At 39.8% G+C, this 25,542-nt stretch overlaps 1 protein-coding gene across 2 annotated transcripts in view; it reads right to left on the bottom strand.

Annotated features, from left to right (window-relative positions):
- Positions 1 to 25,542, bottom strand: part of FIG4 (FIG4 phosphoinositide 5-phosphatase) — a 167,769-nt gene that overhangs the window by 112,861 nt on the left and 29,366 nt on the right. For both annotated transcript variants that reach the window (XM_048844824.2, XM_048844825.2), the window contains 7 exons: positions 23,729 to 23,885; positions 22,737 to 22,787; positions 16,154 to 16,302; positions 10,625 to 10,753; positions 7,854 to 7,954; positions 5,752 to 5,914; positions 4,706 to 4,803 (listed from right to left, as the gene is read on the bottom strand). In XM_048844824.2, coding sequence (XP_048700781.1) covers positions 4,706 to 4,803; positions 5,752 to 5,914; positions 7,854 to 7,954; positions 10,625 to 10,753; positions 16,154 to 16,302; positions 22,737 to 22,787; positions 23,729 to 23,885 — 848 coding nt within the window. The remainder of the gene's footprint in view (positions 1 to 4,705; positions 4,804 to 5,751; positions 5,915 to 7,853; positions 7,955 to 10,624; positions 10,754 to 16,153; positions 16,303 to 22,736; positions 22,788 to 23,728; positions 23,886 to 25,542) is intronic.

Raw genomic sequence — 25,542 nt, 5'->3', positions numbered from 1 at the left:
ATTAGACTTCCTAGGGCCCAGGGCAGAAAGTCAAAGCCACACCGTGCAGGACTGCAGCCCAGGGCCCCAAGGCTGACCATCAGGGCCGAAGCCGAAGCCTGAGCAACTTAGCTTCACCGTGCCACCTGTGGCATGGGGCTCCTGCAATTGCCCTGCTTGCTACCACTTAACGCTGGCCCTGGCTTTTATATGCAAAAAAACAGTTGTGGCACAGCTGGGCCATGGAGTTTTTGTAGCATGTTAGAGGGGGACTCGGAAAGAAATAGATTGAGAACTGCTGCCCTAGAGCACACTTCCCTCAGGCCTGGAATGGAAGAAGAGATTCTTGAGTTTTACAGCTTCTGCTGTCAGCAAATATCTCCAAAACCTGCTGGCAAAGTGTCCCATCTCCCTCTAGTGCTGGTCCATAAAGAGGCTAATAATCTACTACTGCTGTCAGTTACTCTGTAAGCTGAAAATGGCAGACCTAAGAGTGGATCTAAAGGTTTCAACGCTGCTGATGAACTATGTGGGTATTAACATGATGTCATGTGATGGAATGAGGCCAATTCTATTTGTAACAGGCTCTCATGACCAGGATCACTGAAGAGGGATGGTGATGGGGTAGCCCCAGGCTACGATCTCCAGCAGGCTACCACTGTAGAATGCGGGGCCAAACTTGAGGAGAGCAGACTCCCGTTGCTCTACCTCAAACATTTCTGTCAGGGTACTACATTTGTCTGTGGTAAGATAGGGAACGTGGTCTCTGCTGGTGCAATGGCTGAGGGCTTTGTGGTTGAGGATGGGGAAGTGTAGGTCCCAAGCAAGCACAGTGTCACTTTGGAATCTTTCAGTAAATGTAGGGTGTTATCAGTTAGTTCGATGAACAGCTCTGAGCCCTCAATGAGCAAGCCATCATTCATGGCTTGTACCTTGTGAGGGATACATGAGGCTTGGAGCTACAAAACTCTCTGCATGATCACATGCAGGTAGACACAGACCTGGATGGAGTGTCACAGGTAACCATTGCTGCTTGCAGGGCCATCTTGGCCACCAGTTGGCCTTCTTCTGTAGTGTTTTTCAGCTCCTGTCTCTTGTAAGGCAGCCCGGCCTGGAAAGAGGTTGCCCTGTCCATTGTTAAAAAGTCATATTTGGCAGTTGGTCTTGTTCCAAAAATATCTAAGCATCTGGGATCTTTGTCCTTAGATGTGTCCTGGTGGGTATAAAAGTACTCAGATCCCAGGTGTGGGGAGGATACCTGTACTATTTTTCTACATGTTTCACTGATGGTGTTATAAGTTGTTGGCATTTGCCAAAAGGCTCTTGCCAGCCCTAGGAGGCTTTCATTCATGTGGAGGGCAATGCTGGTGAGATCAGTGGTCAACAATATAATAAGCAGCTCATGAGACTTCTGGGAAATGACCAAAGTCACAATGTCCAGGGCATCTGTGAGCTGCACCAGGAGTTCTTGAAAGGTTTTGAAATCATCCAGTGGTATAGGTACTGAGGCTACTGCCTTGTCTAGGGACTAGAAGGAGAAGTCATTAGGCAGTAAGAAGTGTTGTTTGGCCTCAGGTCCCCCCCCCCACCCCCTCGCTTTTTTTTTTTTTTTTGTATTCCATGGAGGACGGAGATCCTTCATCGGTGTTTGGGGTGAGCCCATTCAGCACCCTGCTTTTACATCTGAAGCACCAAATTCAAAGTTGGGGCTGCCAATGACTTCGGCACCGTGCCACCATCCATGGCGCCAATGTCGACATTGAAGCCAGGAGTGCCTTCGGTGCTATTTTCTCTGCAGAGATCATCAGAACTGCCTGTGTGCTAGATGGAGCACTGGACGATATAGACTTGACTGTTAGATGGGTCTTGGAGCTCGGGTCTTCTGGAGCAATCTGAGTGGCACTGGATCCAGAAGATGAATATTCAGCATTGTATTTTTTGACTTGTGGGTTTTTGCAGAGAAGAAAAGGCAAACTGAGAACCTGTTAGTGATGTGAGACTTTCTGAAATAGAACATATATCTTCTATCTTAGTGGGATTGGCCCATTGCAGGATGGACAAGTACAGGCAACCTTAATTCTGGCATCTCTTAACTTTGAGTCCTTGGCTTTGCAAGCTTAATAATGTTCTTTTCACATAAAATTATGTGTGTGTAATTATATAAACAAATCCCAGCAAGAGCACATACAATTTGTTACTAATTACTGCCACCTTCCACATTGCACAGAAGAGCAGAAGACATTTATAAACTCACTGACCTTTAAGAATTCTCCGAAGAGTAAGAGTACCTGAGGTAAAAATGCTCAGTGATTGTGCTGAAGTTGGATCAACACATGCACAGGAAAATTCAATTTTCCCCACTGCACAGAAGTAGTAGAAGAGCATTAATTTTAGCAATCTAGCATTGAGCACCTACAGAGACACATTTTCAGCCACACTACAAAAGCCTTGTGAATAAAAGCACATAATTCACATGTCAGGGTCATGTGGATCTGGATTCACATTTTAGTGCTGGCTTTTGAAAACTAAATCTATAAATAAGAGAATCATTTTCTTGTCAACAAAGCACATCAAGTTGTTTACCACAGCTTCATGTGCTGATTCTTAAAAGCACACTCAAATGAGAGCTTTAAGAAATAAAAAATAATGGGACTTTCCTATTTACTACTTCAGCTTACAGATTCCCAAAATCAGCCTTTTGAATTTTTTCAGTTTTTTTAATTAGAGACTTGCATTGCATGCACATAAGGCGTCCTTTCTAAACTAAACATATCTCTACAACACACTATAATGGTAAAATATCAATGAAGAAGATTAAGAGAATATGAAATCAGATATAATTAAATGAAAGATTCCTATGAGACAGTAGTAAAGTATACTACAAACTAATAAAGAACAAACTGAAATGACATATGATGGTTCTTATATCAAGTACTGTAAGAATGTATTAGCCAAATAAAAAATAAATTAAAATATATCAGCAATAGCCATATACCTCTTCTGCAACTATTTCTTTTCTACGTTTCCTTTCTCCATAGGCATTGTAGAATTAATTAGGTCTATTACATCATTTTATTGTTATTACAATTGTATTTATTTTCTTTAAAATGTATATATTTTACCCCATTGTCCATATTGTCACAAAAGTTATTAAGTAGTTAGTAACAAAAACATTAAGATGAAATTCCTCCTTTTCTGCACTGAATTTTTTGTTAAGAGGCAAAACATACATTAAAATTTCACTTTTTCATTATATTTTGCATAGATATACTGCAGTTTTGGTTTGAATTATTCAAAAGTTCAGCTCATTTGTTTAAAGACACAATCCAGTAATCATCTACCAGTGTGAGTAACGTTCTTTGCATGCAACTTCTTAGTATGATTGGATTCTTATTGCCATCACTTATCTTCTTTCTCCAAAAATAGGAGGAAACAAATTGGTCCCTGTGTGGGATATATGTATTTACAGTGTTTCTCATTCTCAGAATAAGTTGGGCCTCCTGGATGCTAATCAAGGTCTGTTTGGTCTTTTCAATGAAGTGGCTGGCTTACGAAGGTATTGGATTCAAATACTGCTCAACAGATATTGTCTGTCATATGCTCTCTCTGTCAAACAGATCCCTATATTTTCAAGACTTTATTATTAGCATCTGAAAATTATTCCACACTTAATACATATCTAAGTTACTCTCTTTGAAAAGGCTAGAAGTAATATTTATATTTATTCCATCATCCTCCAGCCTGTCCGTCAAATACTTAAGATATGCATTAGACATTGACAGACAAAGGAGAATTTACTGTTTTGCATGGGGTACAGTAGTTTTAGTTTGGAAGTTTATCACCAACACTTCTTGCAGTCATATGATGGTACTGCAGCATACTTTGGTGGTAAATAGAGTGAAGCAGGAACAAGAAAGATGGCCTTTTGGTTAAAGCACTGGGGACTGGAATCAGAATATCTAGATTCAGTTCCTGGCTCTACCACAGATTTCCAGTTTGACCTTAGGCTTCATACTGGTATTACTGTCTGGACATATTTTAAACCCATGGTTCAAATATTGCTGCTCAAGGTGGGGTGATACCAATAGCCTGAAAGAAAAGATGAAGTATGTATTGCAAGAAGTGTATAAACATTAAGGATAGTTTATTTCTGGAGAACTCTACTGACAGTCTAATTATAATGCAAGATACATCTGGGTAAGGGAACAGGTTTGTGAAAAAGGTCCTCCATTTGTAGGCTGGTATTAGCTCATTGTGAGATGGAACTAGCGCATTCAGACCCAATTAAAATGGATCCTCATATTTCAATATAAACTGTAATCCTTCTGGCTGTTTCAAAATTGCATGGAAAAGCTCCACTGGGAGCCATATCCAACTCTTCTTTGTTAGAAGGACATCTGATACATTGAAACCGGCTTAATGATAGATGGGAGTGAAAACAGCAAAAGAGGAATTTCTTGGTTTTTTTTTCTTGTTATTGTTTTTCTTGTTATTTATTAATCTGAAAATGTGCATTTTCTATTAGATGCCAGTATTAAATTTATAATTAGTGCAAGGCACAGCTTTCAGAACCAAATTTAAGCAGCAACACTCTCATAGGCTTTAATGAGTCTATAATCTGCCTTTAAATGCAAAAACTTAGTATAATTAAAATTATTTTTACCAAACCACAAGTTTATTGATTTATTTGTACCACACATCAAGTTATGACTAAACAATACTGTACCTTCACAAGATTCAAAATGATAATGGGAGAGCCAAACCTCTGAAGCATTTGATCAAAGTGAAGTGCAGCTATGTGCGCAAATGGATCTGCTTGGTCCACTAGAACAAAGTAAATAAATATATTTGGGGAAAAAAAACAAAGATTTTCAGATCCTGAAAGGTTACTTTCCTATGAATGCATTTTTTTATAGCAGATTTACTTATTTTTTTAATAGCAGCAATAAAATTCACACCTCTCGATCATTAAAGAAACAACAAGGTAAAAGCAAAGATTTTCCCTTTACATTTTTATTTTTTTTTTAGTTTGTCAAAAATTAGATAGCTAGAAAGAAACTATTACTTACCTGTTCTTTTACCACTTTCACATCCATTCCACTTCTGTTCTACACATGACCAGTGCACTGGATCCAGAGGTGTTTTTCACTTAGAGATACTCACTGGGGCAGCACTTGTGCAAGCTAGCCAGTGATACAAAGGGCGGGGAAAGTTACTGACTAGCAAACTCAAGCCCAGTCCAGTGAAGCACATATGAATGTGATAAACTCTGAGCATGTGAGTAGTCCCACCGAAGCCAAAGGGCAAATACATCCTGGCCCCATGAGAGTTAAGGGGAATTTTTCAATTGGTTAACAGAGCCAGAATGTCATCCAAAATGTCCTCCCATGGGAGACAAACTGATAAATAACTATTTGGGTACAAAATCATGAGCACAAAGAAGGCTGCAGTCTTCAACCACAAGCATTGCCACATTAGGGCAATAAAGGGCCACTGTGGACACAATGTCTAACATTAAAAAGTCACCATTCCTCGGGTCTAATTTCAATCTGGAATTAATTTTTGTGGCTAGCTAATGAACACTTTCATAAACCACGATGTTTATAAAACAGTGCTGATCAACCTTTAATTGTAGCTTCACAATGAAGAAACAAACATACAATTTTTTTTAGTTTTTACAAGATTAACCTTCACCTATTCTCTCTCTGGCATGTTCTTTTAGGAAAACACATTGCTTACCATAGGCTATCATAAAGAATATATTGAACATACATGTAATTGGTGGCTTAGGCATCATAGTCGAAATATCTTGAGACCAATATAGAGGGACTGAGCCTCGAACTTGAACGTAAGATGAATAACTCCCTGCAGAAAATGACATCACCGAAGCATCACAAAGTATTTGTTCAGTTTCTACTTCATTAGCAACATCTCCCTGAAACAAACAAACAAAAAATGCAAATACTGTAGATATATTACATTTCAGAGCTGCATACATAGATATTGAAATAATAATTGAATGACAGGACTAATCAAAACTAAAAATAAGGGATGTCAAATCATAAGAGCACAAGAATTCCAAGGCAGGGAACTGTATTGGTCATGTAACTCACAGTTGCCAACTTTCACACGGTAAATAAGCACCCGACTTTCACAATAAGACAAAAAACAAGCTAATCCCATTTCAAAACAAGGCCAAAACAAGCCAATCCCTAACAACCCCAACACTCTGTGACTAGATCCCCCAGCGTGCAGCCTGGGACTGTGGTGAGCCCACTGTGCACCCCAACGCTCCCCCCCCCCACTTGCCCCTACTTGCCGGGAGCTGATAAAAAAAAGCAACAAGCCAAACAAGCAACAAACTACAAGCCAAAAACTAGCCAACAAGCAACTTCACAAGCCAATTAAGCCAAAAACAAGCCAATTTCTGCGTTTTTTCTGTGGGTTTAGCATGGCTGATGTAACTCCCACCTTTTCATTACTCTTGCATCAGCATGCAAAGCTACACATTACTATGGTCACAAAATTGTCCAGCCCTTTTTAAATCCAGCTATAAAATATTTAACATAAAACAGAGGCTAGGGTTAGTGCAAAAAGTTGTTCTAAATGTGTCCAAGAATCACAGATGACCAAAATGTTGATCTGCTTGCTGCCTGATTATGGAGCTAAAGAGGCATTAGTCCTGAAGAGGTCTGATTGATTGCAACTTGGTTTGATGCAAGCAAAACATATATTGTTAGTAGCATTGAGGTCAGGCAGGCTTTGGATAACTGATCATCAGATTCATGAAAAAGTTGGTTGTCTCCCTACCTCTGGCCCCAATACTTCGATATGATGTACTAACATAGACCCAAATGTCTGTACATAGCCTAGAGGATGTCAGTGATACCGGAAGGGAGCATAAAGGTCTACAACAGGAGTGGCCAACCTGAGTCTGAGAAGGAGCCAGAATTTACCAATGCACATTGCCAAAGAGCCACAGTAATACGTCAGCAGCCCCTCCATCAGCTCTCCCGCCACCTGCACCTCCCACTCACGCGATCAACCTTCCCCCTCCTTCCGCGCACCTCCCGATCAGTTGTTTCATGGTGTGCAGGAGGCTTGGGAGGCAGGGAGGGGGAGGAGCGAGGGCACAGCAGGCTCAGGGGAGGGGGCGGGAAGGGGTGGAGTGGGGGGAGGGCCTGTGGCAGAGCCAGGGGTTGAACAGTGAGCACCCCTGGCACATTGGAAAGTTGACGCCTGTAGCTCCAGCCCTGGTGCCAATAAAAAGAAGCCGCATATTAACTTCTGAAGAGTCGCACGTGGCTCTGGAGCCACAGGTTGGCCACCCCTGGTCTACATCATGTCACTGCAGTGTTGGGCCCTAAATATGGGTCTGTATATTAGGCTTTTTCTCTATCGACCAGATTTCAAGAACTATTACATGCAGTGCAAAGAAAATGTGCACCACCATAAACATGAAAGAACTATGAGTAACTATATAAAATTTCAACATATCTGCAGTGATAAGTTATGAATAACTACAGTGTGAATTCTCTACAGCAAATTAAATCCCATTTGCTGCTGTTATATCTTCCAACTCATCAGAATTTTCTTTTCTACCTTGCAGGTAAATACCTCACTATATTCACTAAAGTGCTACAACAGAAACTTTTCTTCTCCTGGCTTTCATTTCTTATGTTTAATTTAACTATTATAAAATAATAAAATTTACATTTTTTCCCCTTGACATTTTCACTATGGATGTGATAACTGTAAAATGAAGAATAAGCTACCAAAACCTTAAGGACACAACCCCGGTCTCTGTTAAGGAAGTAGATTAAGACCTTCATCTAGTACAGTACAAAATGAAAGTTGAGAGAGATTTACTTTACCTCAGAGTTTGCTCCTCTCTTTAGAAAACGTGTTCCAGCAAATTTGCTTGATCTTCTGGCTATCAGAGTGACATACACTGGACGACCATAGATTAACAGTTCTTGGAAGTACGGTTAAGGTTCACACATTTTATGATTCCCAAAGCTATTTTCCTTTCATTTACTTTAGTCCTGATCAATGTTAAAAAAAACAAAAAACTCCAAAGAAAATGTATTTTATTGTGCTTTTTTCTGAATGAAAACCCTATTTTAATATTATTTCATAAGACCTCTAGCAATACAGATGAACATAATTCCTTTTTACTTTTTCAGATTTCTTTAATGAGTGGGAGAGACATTAATTCCCTTTCCAATCAATCATTTGTATAGTGCTTTTCATTTCAAAGCTCTTTACAATAAATCAACTAATCTTCACAACCTTAGGAAGATAAATATTATTTCCATTTTACAGAAGGAACAATGAGGCAGAGCTGTTACAAGTTTTATCTAAGGCCCCAGGAGGAGTCAATGTCAACTCTGGGATTAGGAACTTCTGAGTTCTATTTCCAAATCAGATATATAGGTTATCCTCCAATGATTTTTCTGGAAAGGCAGTTCACTTGCAATCAGACTAGATAAAAGCCACTGAAACATACTACAAAAGCAGTGGTGATTTGACCTCAGTTTATACTTTGCCAGGTATTGAATTAATCTACCCTTAATCATCTTTGATTGCTTACATACTGAGGTGAGACACACAATTAATTGTCAGATTTGTCCTTCATTCACCTATTCTTGAAGATTGGAACTACATTTGGTAACATTTTAGTGATCAAGAAGATCTGCTGCAAGTAGGTGTTAAAAGCATGTATGTAGGGAGCTCTTCAGCTTTTTAATGTTTTAATGTTAATGCAATTAAAACAGAGGGCCAGATCCTCTAGAGTCCACTTTGTACTGCAATTTTAGCACATTCTGGCCATAAAGCAGGTATAACAAGGCACTGAGATGAGGGTGGGGAGGGAGAATCAACTCTATGACACCAAGCCAACACAGAGGCTATGTTCAGCATTCACATCACACACCCAGTCAGTACCTGGCCAGGGCCAGGGAAGTTAATGATCCAACCAGTGCACCAAATTCAGGGATGAATCCTGGTCACATGCCACCCGAGGCACGTTGTGCATATGCTAAGAAGATATCACTCAGATATCTGCTGCTGGCAGCACAATGAGACTAGCCAAGATGCCCCTGTAAAAGCACTGATGTGTGATTGTCATTTTGGCCAGCTGAGGCCAGTAACTGTTCCTGTAAGCTAGACTAGCCTTGAAACTGTTCTAATTTATGCCTGGGAAGCAGCCCTGTACCCAGCAGCCCCAGAATCACAGGAATGCACATGGGAGCTTCAGGCCACCTTTGCAACCTCACCCACCTTGTGCTATGTGCCCCTAAACAATAGCCAATTATCTGAACCCCTGCATTAAAGGGTAGTTTGAAAAAAAGAAAAATCATGAAGTGATGTATTCTTTCTTGATTTATCTGAAATAACTGAGGCTCAAGGCAATTTATTTAAAAATCTAGTTATTCTAATTTAAGGATAAGTATCACTGTACTCCCTCTCCCCCACACACACAAACACATTTTTTAGAAAAGTGTTATTTGAGTTTGATGATGCATAACTTTACCTATGCAAAATTACTTACTAAAAATTAAGGCCTCCAATGCTACAAATATTTATGCACAAAGAATGGGATATCACATGCAGAATTACTCTCGTACAAAGAGTCAGGGAATGGAGAGATGGAAGAGAATACAATGAATTCAGAAGATCTTTTGTACAAAGGTTATACCTAAATTCTGAATCCATAGTCATATTCCCCTTTCTTCTTTCATTTTTTTCCATGAATGGGCTTGTATATTAATGGTGTATGGTAAAGATGATAGATTAAAATAAGTCATATAAAGTATGTTAGATTCTTATTAACTATTAAGATGAGGGGACAGTTTATGTAATTGACGTATGTATAGGTTTATATTAAATCATTTATGCGTAAAGATAAGATTTGGATATATTTTCCACTATTGTTGCAGTAGACATATATTTATTTTAAAAAACCTTAGAATGGAATTTTTAAAAGCACTCTATGCAGATTTAACTCTAGTCCCACTGCAGTCGTTAAGAGTTTTATCACTGACTTCGACTGAAGCAGTGTTAGGTCTCATTGATTTGAAAATCCAATCCTAAAATAATACAAATAATCCCTGTGTTTTAGCAATAATATCAGCACATCTCTATGTCAATAAATAAGCTCTACCACAGTTCTCCCCCCTCCCCCCCCCTTCAGAACTCCCTGATAAATACCACCTGGTCCCAAAGGAGTTTGTCAAGTTGCTCTACTAGGACTCAAATCTGCAGTTAGCTCCAAACTGGCACAGCACTCTGCCTGCATAGAAGTGATTGCAAGATTGGAATCTTATTTTTCCATAGTATTATCACACAGTGATTTACTGTAAAATGCGTGCTTGGGTTAAGAATTTTCTCTCATCTTTTATAGACACAGTAAGGACATTATCTTTCCAATTATATATCTTTTTTTAGATCCTATGTTTTTAAAATCTGGCAAAATAATGCAAAACTAATTAAATGACTGTCATAATACATGTGAAAATCCTTTTAAATAGAATTTAATAAGAACTGATGCAGTAATGAATTTTTTGTCCTGTGAATTGCTGTCCATACACAAACTTTTAAATGCAATAAACCAATATTTGTTCTCTTACAGTAAAAAGGATACTAGACTGCCCACAAAATCCATGAATAACATATAACAGCCAGTCATGATGAACAGTGTTTTTTACTATGTCCAGCAGTTGACCATTCCACACATACTTTTTATATGGTTCACTGCAAATCCCAAATACACCTAAAAAGTTAAAATGAAAATGCATCAATAATAAAAAAAAGCTCAACTATGTTTGATAATTTCATTTTCAAACACACTAACTGAGGCTTTTAATTTGAGTATTCTTGGCCTCAATTCAAGAAACCACTTAATTATGTTTCAGAGTAGCAGCTGTGTTAGTCTGTATCCGCAAAAAGAACATGAGTACTTGTGGCACCGTACATATTAACAAATTTATTAGAGCATAAGCTTTCGTGGGCTACAGTCCACTTCATCGGATGCATAGAATGGAACATACAGTAAGAAGATATATACACACACACACACACAGATAAGTTGGAAGTTGCCATACAAACTGTGAGTTGCCATACAAACTGATGAAGTGGGCTGTAGCCCACGAAAGCTTATGCTCTAATAAATTACTTAATTATGTGCCTCAGGACTGTCAAGCTTCCTTCCCCACTCTGAACTCTAGGGTACAGACGTAGGGACCTGCATGCAAGACCCCCTAATCTTATTCTTATCAGCTTAGGTTAAAACTTTCCCAAGGTACAAATTTTGCCTTGTCCTTGAACCCTATGCTGCCACCACCAAGTGTTTTAAACAAAGAACAGGGAAAGAGCCCACTTGGAGACGTCTTTCCCCAAAATATCCCCCCAAGCCCTACACCCCTTTCCTGGGGAAGGCTTGATAATAAATCCTCACCAATTTGTACAAGTGAACACAGACCCAAACCCTTGGATCGTAAGAACAATGAAAAATCAATCAGGTTCTTAAAAGAAGAATTTTAATTAAAGAAAAGGTAAAAGAATCACCTCTGTAAAATCAGGATGGTAAACACCTTACAGGGTAATCAGATTCAAAACAGAGAATCCCTCTAGGCAAAACCTTAAGTTACGAAAAGACACAAAAACAGGAATATACATTCCATCCAGCACAGCTAATTTTACCAGCTATTGAACAAAAGGAAATCTAACGCATTTCTAGCTAGCTTACTTACTAACTTAACAGAGGTTCTGAGGCTGCCTTCCTGATCTGTTCCCAGCAAAACCATCACACAGACAGAAAAACCCTTTGTCCCCCCCACTCCAGATTTGAAAGTATCTTGTCCTCTCATTGGTCATTTGGGTCAAGTGCCAGCTAGGTTACCTTAGCTTCTTAACCCTTTACAGGTGCAAGGGTTTTGCCTCTGGCCAGGAGGGATTTTATAGCACTGTATACAGAAAGGTGGTTACCCTTCCCTTTATATTTATGACAAGGACTATGCTGAACAGCGATGGATTTAAGCACATGTTTAAAGTTAAGCAGCTAAGATTTTTATACTGCCACCCATCATTGTAGTATATGAATGCTTTCCGTGTAAAATTAATAGCAACAGAAAGTCCCTAATGGACTTCATGGGAACCGCTATCATCTCTCCCTAGAACAGGTCAGAACACTGACTTTTTTGGGGGGGGGGAGAAGCGGGAAAAGAGGGGTTTGGGAATAAAAAGGGTGTTTGAATTGTGCATGTATGATGGAATGCCATTCCCAGAAAGGAAGGCTATAAACATTTTCTAAAGATGTTCAGACTCTGGATTCATCTGATATACTTTGAAGATTGTTCCATAGCCAGATCCCCTTGACAGAGGAGACTGTGGCCCCAGCGCTCCCTTGCTTGGTCCTGAGCTTTGCGATCTGCATTTGTCCCAGAGGAGCATGGCTGTCAAAAGGGTCACAAATCAAAATTTGATCCGAATGTAACTGGGGCTCGATCCATTAATTGCTTTGAAAATTAGGATCAACACCTTAAACTGTTATTGGCAGCTCACTGGGAGTCAGTGGAGGGACTTGAGCCCAGATCTCGTGTGCTCATTGAGGCCTGAGCCATATAGAAGGTAGGCAGCTGCATTCTGTGCATCATCTTCACATTCAGCTTCAAATACAGTGACCTACAGTAACTCAGTCAGGTGGTGACAAATGCATGGATTACTGTAGCCAGGTCTTTGTTTGGGAGAAAAGGACAAAGTTTCCTAGAAAGCTGAAAGTGAAACCCTCATTTTTGGAAGCCACTGCTACCTGGTCATCCAAGTCTAGTGAAGAGCCAAACAGGACCTGGATGTTTCAAATGACTGACAAATGGGTACTGTATGCTTTCAGTGGAAGTGAAGACAATATCTTGGTCACATCTTTAAATCACTTCCCCTTTCCATCACTTTAGTCTTGCCTGGGTTCAACCTGAGCCAGCTGCTCTTCATCCAAGAACTAGTTTCCCGTAGGCATTCTGACATTTTAGCTGGATTGTGGCTGCATTAGTTGAGAGTGAGATATATAGCTGAATGTCATCAGCATACCGTTGGCAGCAAAGCCCATGGTGTCTCAACTCTCCCAATAGTCTCATATACATGCCGAAGAGATGGAATACTCTGTTCCCTGTGGAACCCTGCAGGTGGGAGCCTTCAGAGAAGAAAAGCAGTTACCTCTTTCCATTCTGAGTTCTGCTAGAGAGCTCTGTAATGCTGGGCCATCTACTCCTGCTGTGTCATGTAGGCAAGTTAGTAGTACCTTGTGGCCCTCTGTACAAAAGATTGCAGAGAGGTTCAGCAGTATGAGCATGGAAATCTCACCAGAGCACAGAAATCTCACCAGAGCACCTGGCCACAAGCCAGCTGTCATTTAGTGCCACTAGCGCAGTGTCTATGCTGTGCCCTAGTCTGAACCTGAAAGGATGTTGATTGATGTCACAACTTGTTGGAGCTTGGTGGTTACTACTTTCTCAGTTATATTGCTCAGGAACGGGAAGTTGGAAATAGGACAGTAGTTAAAGAAATCTTCAGCATATGCTTTTCTAAATTGGGGCCTAATTTGCTAACCCTTTTCTAACATAGCTGTTAAAGATTTCGTAGTTAGTTTGTTTTTAAATGCAAAGCGTTTTTGAATCAGACTCTCGTGTCATGTTTTTTTGAATTTCTCACAATCAGAGTCAGATTCCAAGTCCAGAAGGGATCATTGTGTTATACGGGTCAAACTAGATTATCACAAAATAATCCAGAGAGCGTAATGTTCAGAAAGACATCCAGTCCTGATTTTAAAATGGTCAGTGATGGAAAATTCACCATGACCCTTGGAATGTTGTTCCATTGGTTAATTACTCACAGTTACAAATTTACATCTTACTTCCACTCAGAATTTGTCTAGCTTCCACTTCCAGCCATTGTACGGTTATATGTTTCTCTGCTAGGCTGAAAAGTCCATTATTAGATATTTGTTCCCCATGTAGGTACTTACAGACTGATCAAGTCACCTCTTAACCTTGTCTTTGTTAAGCTGAGTAGATTGAACTCCTTGAGTTTAACACTACAAGGCATGTTTTCTAATCCCTTAATCATTCTTGGAGCTCTTCTCTGAACCCTCTCCAATTTATCAACATCCTTCTTGAATTGTGGAAACTAGAACGGGACACAGTATTCAAGCAACAGCCACACCAGTGCCAAATACAGAGTACAATAACCTCAGAATCACTGCTTCCCATGACAGAGTCCCCCATCCTATAAGCATGGCCTACATTCTTTGTTGCTACATATATATATTGACATTCAGCCATATCAAAACGCATATTGTTTGCTTGAGCCCAGCTTACCAAGAAATCCATATCAGTGTATATGAGTGACCCTTCCTCTTCATTTTTTACAACTACCCAAATGTTTGTGTCATCTGCAAACTTTATCAGTGACGATGATGGGTTTTCTTTTCGGTCATTGATAAAAAATGTTAAATAGAGTAGGGCCAAGAATAGAGTCCTGTGGGACCCCACTAGAAACACACTTGTTCAATGATGATTCCCTGTTTACAATTACATTTTGAAACCTACAATTTAATCCATTTAATGTATGCCATGTTAAAAAAAATCTAGCAAGATATAAAATTATCAAAATGGCACATGGTTCCAAATCTTACAGATGCCTAAGTATACTACAGCAAGATTAATACTTTCATTAACCAAACTTGTAATCGCATTAAAAAAAAAGTTGCCAAGTTAGTTTCACAGGATCTATTTTCCACAAATGCATATTGATCGGCATTAATTATATTATCCTCCTTTAATTCTTTATTAATAGAGCATCGTATCAGCTGGTCCACTATCTTGACCAGGATTCATGTCAGACTGACCGGCCTAAACTACCTGGGTCATCCTGTTTACCCTTTTTAAATATTGGCACAACATTAGCTTTCTTCTAGTCTTCTGGAACTTCAGCACAATGTAGTCCTGTTATAGAAGATGAAGTGTTCACTGTATAATGTAGGAGGTACAAATGCCAGCCTGTTCTACAAATATAATTTATTCTAACTTAAAAATGGGTTACAATTTAGTGGGGAATGTCTTTTCAACTCTAAATATACAAATCTGTATTTACTGTAGATAAAAAAAGAAATGTTGTTCTGTGAACTCTGCAAGCAGCTCAACTGCTGCTTCACAGCTACCAGAACATGGATGCAGCAGCCATGTGTCCTACAATGTAAACGAAAGTCTCTTTTTAGCAAGTGCTTGGCTCTTCAAAGTCTAGCAAGTTTTTATATATATTATATATATATAAAATCTTTAACTTTGAAAAACATTCTACTTTTTTCAGAAAAATGGGAAAGGTCCCATGTTATAAACTGTATGTTCATCAATGTAGTTTTGCATATTTCTACAACATTAAACAGATACAGCAAAAAAAAATTACAGTCCAACTTTGTTGATGATGCTGTGCTAAAAATGTGAAGTATTAGAGGAAGAAACCAAGTAACCCACTTAAAATAAAACAACTCAAGTTTTTCTGTGAGGGAGGACATGGAAGAGGGGGGTTGCACTGAGGAAAAAAAAATCAGACATGAACACACATTTTAACGATAAATTTTATTTTTTTAATATCCCTTTAAATCTGCTGTATTTGTCAGATCCAAAATGGAAGACTTTGGTTGCAGTTTAAATTAATGTGTGTTTTGTTCAGAGTCCCTTGTAGAGCCTAATGGTTTAAGTTGGTAATATCATACAATTTCTTTGTTATCAATATTTACCAACATTAAACAAGACAAAATTTATTAGCACTATTTATACTTCCCTGAAAATTGATTACTGCTTCATTTGTAAATTCATATCTATTGGGTGAGTTGAATAATCAATTGCTGAAAAATGTCAGCATGATCAATTATCTCCCTGAGCTACAATGTAAATGACCAAAATAAATTAATCATCTCTAAAAATTACATTGCTCATATTCAAATATCTGTAATTGGCACTTTATGTAATCTTTTATTAACTGAGGACTGTTATGAGACTGCATTGATCAATAAAAAAAGCTGGATGTTTCTGCAAGGTAGGCTGAAGTGAAAATAGTTCTAACTGCATTTGTCATTAACTATATCAGTATTAATTCAGTATGTCTAAAATATACTTACCACTTCCACCTTGTGTTGTAAGTCCCTCATCTTCAAAGATATCAAAGCTCTCCTGTCGAGTCGGAGTTGTTTCAGTTTTTAATATCTCAAGTGGCATTCTCAGGATGGTAAGATTATATTGAAGAGAGTGTGACAGATCATAGCTGTAGCTGAAACCAAGATTAAAATTTAGTAAAAATTATGGGAGCATGGAATACTTCTGAAAACTCTTGCTTTCTACATGTATTGTTATTTAATCCAGTGTAGACTATTTTGCGTAAAATAGCAAATGACAATGAAACTAGACAAACATACTGTAATTACAGAATGGTTGCTTGCACAGGGAATCCTGCACACAACACATTACAATCTAATGAATAGTTTATGGCACAATGGCTGAAACTTAAACAAAAAACAAGGTAAACAAATAAAAGAGACTGAACATAGCTCTTTAGCAGAAAGTGACTACAACCACCCAGCCTGGACAAGAGTCACTTTTGTCCTGAATAGAAGAGTCCATGGTCAGAATGGCTACCAAGCCAGAGATGCTGGCTGGCCCGCAACACATGGCCACCTTACCAAGAAGGCTAAAGTCACAACTGAGACAGACGCCAGGCAGTTTGCCAGAGTCTCTTGGTTCCAGCTACATGAGTCCCACTATTCTGAGAGACATATACCCCTCCTGACCTACCATTCCAAACAGTCAAATAAATTTAACCTCCCACAAACACTGTGTACCCACAAATTTGTGAAATAACATGTGGAAAACTGAACATGATTATGGTTTGGCCTGAACAGAAAATACAGTGGACAGTCATAATATACGTTCAGCAATATAGTCTGTGGATCAACCACTTGCCCCAAGTCCTGGCACACAGCACATGGATGGGTGGAAGGGAAAGTTGTGCCACAGAAGCAGGAGTGTATGAATTGTCCTTTGCTTCTCCCCCTACTCCCTCTATGGCGGAAGAGCAGAGAGGAAAAAATAGATATAAACAGAAAAAGGAAATATAGGCTAGGGAATGAAAAAAGGAGCCTGACTGATCTATTTAACTAATATCCATTTTAAATGGACAGCACTCCTTGTTCCTCCTTTAGTTACTCTTGCACCTGGAGATCTGCTTTCCTTTCCCTTCTACTTCTTAGGAACCTAGCATGGAACCTTCTGCTGGTCTTCACACTGCAACTTTAAAATACCAATAGCACTCTTTGGAGGGACACCAGGTGCACTTTCACAAACAGTCCCAGTGTAAGCCAATTTTCAGTTTGCAGCACTAAGACCAGCAGAAAGCTACCAAGGCCCGCTGATATCTAACAGATTGGAACCTAAAAAATAAAGGGAGTGAGGACTGCAGATAAAAATGGCCTCCAGTGGTGCTGGGAGAACATCAACAGCTATTTAGGAACATCCAAGGAAGAGGGGAGACTACAAGGGGAGTGGGGAAGAGCCCGTATATAAGTCCAGACCAACTGACCCTCTGTGTGAATTGAGCAATATCTCAAGCATACAGTAATTCAGTCTAGTTTGGGAAGATACTTTTTTCCTGGGTTCTCTTGGTAGCACATATTTATCATTAAGAGAAGCCAGTGTAAAAGGAGAAGGGAAAAGATGATATTTGCAAGTTTTTCATCAATAATCATATCACTTTGTAATTTGTACTGAGTTTCTTAGTTAATGCCTTCATATGTGATTGTTAAGGATAGGTACATTTTGCATCACTATTCTCAATTGTTTAAACAACGAGGAGCACTTATGGCACCTTAGAGCAGTGGTCTCCAAAGTGGGGTGCGCGCAAGATGACTGATTGGGGGGTGTGGCAGGAGGAGCACCGCCAGGGAAAAAAAAGGGAGGGGTGGCAGCCCTGAGTCCTCCGGCCCATGGAGGAGCAGGGGCAGCCGCGCAGCCAGCGGCCGGAAAGAAGCGGCACTTTCCCCTTCAAAGCCGCCCGGAGAGAAGCGGAGCTTTGAAGGGGAAAGCACCACTTCTCTCCAGCCGCTGGCTGCGCAGCTGCCCCTGCTCCTCCTGAGTCCTCCAGCCGTGCTCTCAGGGCTGCATTCCAAAAGGGGCTTTAGAGCTGCAGGCCAGGGCCCCGGGCCCCCCTTAGCCCGGGGCCCTGAAACCCCTAAAGCCCCTGCGTTCCAGGTGGCCCTGCCTGCCGGGGGGAGCAGCTCCTAGAATTGTGGCCATGGGGGTGGTGCTGCACTGTGCAGAGCCACCTGCACACCCCCTGCACCCAACAGGAGCTGCTCCAGGTAAGTGCTCTGCACCTCCTGCTTGCCCCAGCCCTGAGCCTCCTCCCGCACCCCAGCCCTGAGCACCCTCCCACACCCTAACTCCTTCCCAGACCCCGCACCCCCACCCTGAGCACTCTCCCACACCCTAACTTCCTTCCAGACCCCGCACCCCACCCTGAGCGCCCGCTGTATCACAAAGTGTTAAACCAAGATTTTCAAAAATAATAAAGCATATTCAATCACATTAATATTTTTAGTGAGAGCAATTTTTTTTAGTGAGAGCAAAAAGGTTTTTTGTACCTTTAATAAATAAAATAAAATTTTAAATTATTTCATCTTTATCTCATCGTTTTTTAATTTCTATTTTTTGTGTATGTTTTATAATTTACACAATATATTAGTACAGTAGTACATGTATATAATTTATACATAAATAAATATACATATATTGGGGGTGCGTGCTCAAAAATTTTTTTACTGATAGAGGTGCGCAATCAAAACAGTTTGGAGACCACTGCCTTAAAGACTTAAATTTATTTGGGCATAAGCTTTTGTGGGCTAAAACCCACTTCATCAGATGCATGGAGTGAAAAATACAGTAGGAATATATATATACAGAGTACATGAAAAGATGGGGGTTGCCTTACCAAAGGTAATGAGACAATTCAATTAAAGTGGGCTATTATTAGCAGGAGGAAAAATCACTTTTGTAGTGGTAATCAGGGTAGCTCATTTCAAACAATTGACAAGAAGGTGTGAGTAACAGGAGGGGGGAAAATTAGCATGGGGAAATAGTTTGCCTGAGTAAAGGCTGGGATTGGATGGGTCATTACACAAAATAAAAAAATAATTTCCCCATGCTAATTTTCCCCCCTACTGTTACTCACACCTTCTTGCTGTAGCTCACAAAAGCTTATGCTCAAATAAATCTGTTAGTCTCTAAGGTGCCACAAGTACTCCTTTTCTTTTTGCTGGAAACATGAGACTGAATTAGATGGACTACTGCTCCGATTAGGTATGGCAATTCCTATGTTCCTAAAGATAAAACAAAGTTAACACTTCAAAAGCAAATGTAGGAAATAAGTTCTACCAACCAAGTTCAAGATGGTGATTGCTGAGAAATTAGCAAAAAGCTTTCAGTCCCACAATGCTAAAAAGTCACAGGACCCATATCCGATGCTTAAAGTGAAAGCATTCCATATTTAATTATAGTCCTATTTTAAGGAGAACAAAGTAATTTTTTAAGCCACTAGATTTCCCTTTTTGAGAGGGACTTCAAACCAAGTTGCAAATACTTCTAAAGCAGAAATACAACCAGTGGGATTGAAACAAAAACCTACGCTACCTGTTTTAGATGACACTGGAGGTTTTAGGATCCGAGATCTGCCAGTGAGTTTTAGTTATTAATTAATTACAACTAAAGAATGAATTAAAACATACACTTTTGTTTTAATCTTTGGCATACTGATTTCAAGAAGTTGGTGTTGCTAACCAGCTCTCGCGTATGTATCTGTTTTTCCCCACCAAAAAGCACAGCCTGATAGCTCTTATAGCTGCAAACCTCCCTTTTTGCCTTTTTTATAGGCAATTTTAGTGATATTCTTCTACACGTTCTACCTGGAGTGTTCTTCCACTTTGCCTTCAGCTCCTTGTGCGTTGGAACTGAAGTTATACCAATTTTCTCCTTACAGCCGCTAGCTTTCTAATGATTGAGGCATTCTGGTCAAGATTCTCAACAAAGTTTACCAGTACACACAGAAAACTAATGTGTTGCAGTGATTCTGAACCAGAGGTTCTCAACCTATTTACCATTGTGGGCCACATCTGCAGCTCTCTCTGTGTTAACTGAGTCACATCCACACAATATATATACTACCTGTATGGCCCTAAAGATGTCAAGTGGGCTGCAGCTATGTGGTGCTGCTGCTGTGTGCTGATTGGGCCGTAAGAGGCCCACGGGTGAGAACCACTGCTCTGAACCATCAGCACTTTGCTTTGGATTAGGGTAACAATACCAGAATAGCTATTTTCATAAAGCTAGAACAATTTTGCTACAAAAGGATGAGACCAAGAACATGGTCTGACACTAATAACCTTCAGACATTAATGAAAATATTGAGGGAGGAGTGCATTTCAGGGTGGGGGTTGGCAAATAATGCAATTGTGAACATAACTGTCAAAAAGAAGAGCTTTTTGGTTTTTTACATTGTGAACAACCTTTCCCATGTCATATTGTGAAACACATTACATGAACCTGTGGCATATTTCTCCTTTATAAAAACTCAGCTCTGAAAAACTAACGTAAATCTTTTTAAAATGACGGGAGGATGTAAAATACACACTGACACTGTACCTCAAAGCAGCAATCTGTAACCCCCATACTCATCATTCATAGATGGTTGTGATATTTCATACAAAGCATGCCATGTAAGATATCATAGAAAAGGTCATGATCTGCTGAAACCCACTGTTCCGTCAAAATGAGAGTATGAAGTTATGAGATTTTGCTGTATGGTTATTGAAATATGTTGAGAGTTTGGGAGTCGCCCACAGCTGGTTCTCCAGTGACAACAACAAAGGAGGAGACCAACACCTGGGCGGGTGTTGAAGGATCACCACCAGCCATTGACCAGCAGGGACTTGTAAACAAGGGATTTGCAATTCTGTAAGAGAGTTGTGCAAGCATCGCACACTGGGCATTGCTCAACTTTGACTCAGCAATGCCCACCAGGAAATGTCTGGGCTAGTATTTTGCAGGCACATGGACTGATGGTATAAAATAAGGGACAGTGGCATCATTCTTTTACCTTTCTCCTCCCCCACCTATGCTGATTACAAGAAGAATGCTGGGAAGACAGACTTGAACTGAGGAGACTGGTCCCAGGCTTAAAGGGAAAGTGTGTGTATCAAGGACTGTAACCTCCCTGCAGCACCCAGTGGGGTGAGAAAAACTGCTTGATCCAAATATTGCTTAGTGTAATAAGATTTACGATTTAGACTGCGTGCTAACTTTTTATTTTCTTTGGTAACTATCTTTGATCTTTTATTCTTACCACTTATAATCACTTCAAATCTATCTTTCTGTAGTCAAACTTATTTTAATGTTTTATCTTAACTAGTGAATTTGTCTGAACTGCTTGGGGAATCTGCTCAGGTTACAAAGATTGGTGCATGTCCACTTTCCTTTCATGAGGTGGTGAACTAATTAATAAGTTTGCACTGTTCAAGAGAAGGTCTTAAGCTGCGCAAGACGGTATACTTATGGGGTGCCAGGCTGGGGGACTGGGAGATCTGCTGGTGTTTCCCTGTGTATAGTTCATGAGAGTATTCATGCAACTTAGCTGGGTGTGCCTCTGCATGTGCCGCTGAGTGATAACAGTGCCTGGAGGGGTTTGTTGCTTGTCACTGACAAAGTATTGTGAGAGACAACCCAGGCTGGAGAATTAAGGGGGCACAGCAGTCCCACAGTTACAGGTTGTACTCCTGAGATCTCATCATATACACACACCCTCTTTGCTTTGTTTTCTGCAACACCCTTCTCTAGTCCTCAAACAGCTGGCTGACTGTACCATTATCTCTTCCCTGCTTTTCTGCTACTCCAGAATTTCTCTCATATCTAGGAGCAGCTAGGACTAGACACAGCAAAATGAAGTAGCACTAAATGTGGGTCAAATGAAGGGGTATATGGAATGATCTAATAAGAACCAGACACCCCCAGATACAAGGCCTGTAGTACCTCCCCGCATGGTACCTCTCTTTTCTTTACTCCTAAACTGAAAAAAAGCTTTATTTCTGAAAAACAAGATTAAGAACGAAAAATACTATGGAAAGTAAAAACTGAATAGGAGTCTCCCCTCTCATCTGATTCGTGTGAAGATGATGGTGAGAGGAAAAGAATTCTGCCCTCTCTCTGGAAAGCATGAAAATCCTTGGCTCTTCATTTGTTGCCATATGTTTTACTATATAAGGGGAAGGGAAAAGTCTGCCTATCAGTCTGTATTGGATGCAAACAAAGTCATGGAATAGTTGTGGGATATTAGTATGTTAGCGTGGAAAGCTTTTGCAGACCATATTGTTCCTTTTCTGTGGCTAAAGAGAGCGCTTTGGTCTTTAAGGCTGTCACCATAAAACAAAACTAAATTTGAAAAGAAAAATCATTTGTGCATTTAAACAATCAAACAATGAAGAGTTTTAAAACAAATCATTCCGTTAATCACCTTTAACATTATCAATTTCAAGACACTTCCAGGTAAAACTTGAAATCCGACTATACAAAACTGTGCTAAGCTACTGACAAAATTAAAGACAAGATTTTAAGATATTTCCTAAAAATTGAGATAATAATCAATAACTATTGTTAAACACTTACCTAAAATAAAAATTGCTAGACAGGTCCACATTTTGAAATATTCGTAGATATCTAAATAGAGTAACACAGACAAGGGGGGGGGGAATTATTCTGAAACAGCAACTTCTCTTCAACATGTATAAAGTGAGACACTGAATAATCAGTTTGAGGAACACCCTGATCAAGATATGCAAAAGTCTACTCATTGTCATCAGATGTTCCCTGTCTTTATTCCTACAATTCTGAATTTTGCAGTATTTTATCAATCATTCAATTTTATCAATTATTCATGATTACTAATCTCAGAGGGCCACATTCCTTCCTGCATGAAAAATCATGGGATGGGAGTACTCACCAGAAAACAAGCTCAGTTTATGAGAAGCCAGTTTCACTGAACCTTGATAAGTGCATAATGCTCCCTGCCTCAAGTCTGCACCTGCCCTGCATCCTTAAACACCAACACTCCAGCTGGCTTTGATGGCATTGTGCCACTTAATCTTCTCCCCACCCATGCCACCTTTTTGATGGAGTGCAAGTGACCCTTTCCAGTGAGGTTTACATGGGGATCACAGGGGACCTAATGCTACTCAGACAACTAGTATATTAAGCAGCATGTAATAGCATTAGCGTTGAATGAACTAACATGGAGTGGATGGTTTCTGACAATCATCCACGCCACACACACTTCTTTAGTTGTAGCTCTGACATATAAATAACCTAGAGATGTTGGCAGAAGCTACGAAGGAGCATGACACAGCTGCATTTCCCCTCTGGGTAGACTCAGTTGAACTTGCATCATGATTGTCCATTTGATTACACCAGTCTGTCTCCATTTAAGCCAATGTCACTTCAGCATAAAGCTAGTATAAAGTACTGGAGAAATAAGCTCAATGTTCAACAAATGGCTCCCCTCTGGTATATATAATTAATAGGAGTCTATGAACCTTAGTTTGCAATATTTCCTCAGTGCTTAAAAAAGCTATGTAAAAGCAGAGTCTACCACCACCATTTACCTTGCTTCATCAGGATGAGTGACTCGTACAGAGTCATTTGGAATGTAGATCATATTTGTATCTTCTATTTTGTATATTGCATGCCCTCCAATATCTGCCATCTTTCTCCTTTTTGTTATTAACACAATGTAGTAGCCTTCTAAAAATCTAACAAAACCTGTTCAAAATTGAAGAAACACAAGAAATAAGAACCCATTTGTCATGAGTTGATTTAGTCAGATACAACATTTAGAAGGACAATATCAGCTACTATTTCAGTACTTTGCACAATATTAAATTTTTATAAACATTTGAAAGCTCTTTTTTTAAGCACAGCAGGACTCACATTTATCCAACTCTCACTCTGTTAAAAAAGTGAGCAACCAAATCAGCTTCAGCCCCAAAAGAGTCAATTGCTTGAGGGTGGGGAGAATGAAGGGGATCTGGGAGGCCCGGACCCTTCTTCTTGGTATCAGGAATAAGCCCTGATCCCTGCTGACTGACTTCTGAGAGGGAACCCCCTAGGGCTCTCTCCTCGCTGCTGCAGTTGAGCAGCAGCAAAAAGATAGCCCAGAAAAGAAGCTGCATCAGCAATAATAAAGGGGCAGAGGGGCCAACTACAACCATTCTTGCCTCCACATTTCCTCCCACTTCTACCATATTAGCCCATCTTTGAAAAAACTGCTCTGACCTCCACAGGAAAAGGACCCCGACCTAACACCGTAAGAAACATCTTCTGAGGCATCTACACTAGGCTACTGGATTCTGATTGCTAAATGGCAGCTGAAGTTCTTCTGGTATTCTGTAAGTACTGGAGTGAGAGATTCAGCAAACTCTATTTTTTGTATTATTGTCACCTACCTAGTTTTTGATCAGAGATCCAATTTCTGGCCTTCTAGTCAGGTCCCTACATAAGAATGGCCATACCAGCTCAGACCAGTATCCTGTCTTCTGACAGTGGCCAAGAGATTTGTTTCAAAGGGAACGAAAAGAACACAGTAAGTAATCAATCCCATCATCCAGTCCCAGCAACAGGCAGTCAGATTAGGGACACACGGAGCAGGGCAGGAGGGCAGTTGCATCCCTGACCATCTTGGCTAATAGCCATTGATGGACCTACCATCCATGAATTGATCTAATTCTTTTTTGAACCCAGTTTCAGCTTTGGACTTCACAAACAGCCACTGGCAAGGAGTTCCACAGGTTGACAATGTGTTCTGTGAAGAAGTAATTCCTTTTGTTTGTTTTAAACCCAATGCCTATTAATTTCATTGGGTGACCCCTGGTTCTTGTTATGTGAAGGGTAAATAACACTTCCGTATTCTCTTTCTACATATAATTCATGATTTTATAGATCTCTATAATATTTCTCTTTAGTCATCTCTTTTCCAAGATGAAAAGTCCTAATCTTTTTAATCTCTCCTCATACAGAAGCTGTTCCTACCCTTAATCATTTTTGTTGCCCTTCTCTGTACCTTTTCCCCTTTTAAAATATATATTTTTTGAGATGAGGTGACCAGAACTGCACACAGTTTTCAAGTTGGAGGAGTACGATGGATTTATATAGCGGCATTATGATATTTACTGTCTAATCTCTTTTTCCTAATGGTTCCTAACATCATCTTAGCTTTTTTGACTTCTGCTGCACACTGAGTGGATGTTTTCAGAGAACTATCCACCATGACTCCAAATTCTCTTTGAGTAGTAACAGCTAATTCAGACCCCATCATTTTGTAGGTATAGTTGGGATTATGTTTTCCAATGTACATTAGTTTGCATTTATCAACATTGAATTTCATCTGCCATTTTGTTGCCCAGTCAACCAGTTTTGAGAG

Source organism: Caretta caretta, chromosome 3, assembly GCF_965140235.1.
Source record: "Caretta caretta isolate rCarCar2 chromosome 3, rCarCar1.hap1, whole genome shotgun sequence".
In the NCBI taxonomy this organism is placed as follows: Eukaryota; Metazoa; Chordata; order Testudines; family Cheloniidae; genus Caretta; species Caretta caretta.
The sequence above is the reverse complement of the archived record's forward strand: the minus strand, read 5'-3'. Positions and strand labels throughout refer to the sequence as shown.